This window comes from Limulus polyphemus, unplaced genomic scaffold (assembly GCF_000517525.1).
Source record: "Limulus polyphemus unplaced genomic scaffold, Limulus_polyphemus-2.1.2 Scaffold1272, whole genome shotgun sequence".
Classification (NCBI taxonomy): domain Eukaryota; kingdom Metazoa; phylum Arthropoda; class Merostomata; order Xiphosura; family Limulidae; genus Limulus; species Limulus polyphemus.
The window spans coordinates 155,216-156,938 of record NW_013666882.1 but is presented as its reverse complement, the minus strand read 5'-3'; the positions used below and the strand labels follow the sequence as shown (position 1 = coordinate 156,938).

Genomic DNA, 1,723 nt, shown 5'->3' with positions numbered 1-1,723 from the left:
CAATAAAACCATCGCAGGTCTGTGTAGTCTTTCGCTTATAATGCAAATTTTTACAAAAACCGTTAGAAATTACATATGTCTGCTCATCTCTGTAAGTTTTATGTAATGAAAGTAGAAAGATCATTAAGTGGTTTGGGATATAGACATGAAATCTAGGTCCCCATTTTCAATTTATTCTAAACCCAGGCTTTTATTGGTTTATAATTCATTGTTTATTAACTCTGATAACTTATACACCAAATTATTATACGCTTTCAAATATTTCAAGGTTCGAATGACGTTCTTAAGTAAGAAATATTCTTTAACGTTACTGTTGGATTTAAGCACATACAAATGCGTCCGCCTTGTTTATTAGCAGGAATACATAGGATCAACCACCAGACGTCATTCTGTTAAAACATAAAAATGCTCATTTATAAAGTCCAAACCCCACATCGATTATTGCTAGACATGCATTAAAGAACTGCGACCATCCTGTGCGATCCAACAATTACAAAAAAGAAAATTACTGTTGACTGAGCAACAACGAAAGCTATGGCAAGATTACATATATCTTGGTCATGTAACAAAAACTGCGTTAAATAAGAAATTTTATGTAGAGCTGTTGCTTCTACAACTGTAAGTCTGTAAGCAAACGGTGCTTCGTCTTACAAGAAAAGCAACTCGAAAGAAAAACTGTATTCTCTGTATCACACAATTTCATATTTTATTCAAACAATACACTGTCTAAAGAAAGTATAGAAAGTAAAGTATTTTAAAGTTTTAATTATTTATTTTTTCACTCGCTTTGTGGCATAACAATAACCTTTCATCTTACAATGCTGTTGAAGTTTAATATAATTAATACAATATCTTGTTATACTCTATCTATTTATCTTACAAATGACCTGTGTATATTTATAAAAGAATAATAAGCTAAACTTCACAAAATTTAACTAGTAAATACGAACAACAATAATTAAATATAAAGGAACTGGCGATTTTCTTATAAAGGACATCAAAATAAATACAACTTTCACCATATTTGGTCATTCTTTAGGAGTTGACCTAAGAATCAAAATTAGCGATAAAACAATGGGAAACTTGTATATATATTTCATTATGTCACATGCGCGCTCTTAGTATGGAGCAAAGCATTAGTTCGCTCAACAGATAATGAATCGGAAGGATGAAACTAAAAAATAAAATGCTTTAATCTGCTGAAACACGCAATATCCATTACATGCTTGAAACATAAAAAAAGTGCTTAATGTTACGGAACAGATCAAAGAAATTAAATCACCCAGACTTACCTAGAAGCGGCTTTGTCACACGCTCCAGTGGTGTCTACACGGGCTAAGCCTTCTAATTTAGAATCTGAACGCTCCATTACATCGTCTTTCTCTTGAGCAACTCCACGCCTTAATGCGCCCCCACGTGGATGCATTCTTCGGACAATAACAGTGCCACCTATTGTAGAAAAGGAGAAATTACTGTATAGATAATACACACTTTCTATGATTCTTGATTGAACTAGTATATCACATTGAGATGATTTTTCAGATTAACTCAGTTTCACATGTACATATTCATTAAATATTTGTTCCTCATTGGCTTGCAATGAATACGATCTGATTTTGGTTATGTTTGTTTTATACTGGCTTGATATTAACATGAACTTCCTTTTGCTATGCTTGCTTTATACTGGCTTGATATTAACATGAACTTCCTTTTGCTATACTTG

At 32.4% G+C, this 1,723-nt stretch overlaps 1 protein-coding gene across 1 annotated transcript in view; it reads right to left on the bottom strand.

Annotated features, from left to right (window-relative positions):
• LOC106462873 (calcium/calmodulin-dependent 3',5'-cyclic nucleotide phosphodiesterase 1-like) overlaps positions 1-1,723 on the bottom strand; it is a 54,181-nt gene that overhangs the window by 39,320 nt on the left and 13,138 nt on the right. Inside the window, exon 2 of the mRNA XM_022390273.1 lies at positions 1,293-1,449. Within this exon, the coding sequence (XP_022245981.1) occupies positions 1,293-1,449 (157 nt within the window). The remainder of the gene's footprint in view (positions 1-1,292; positions 1,450-1,723) is intronic.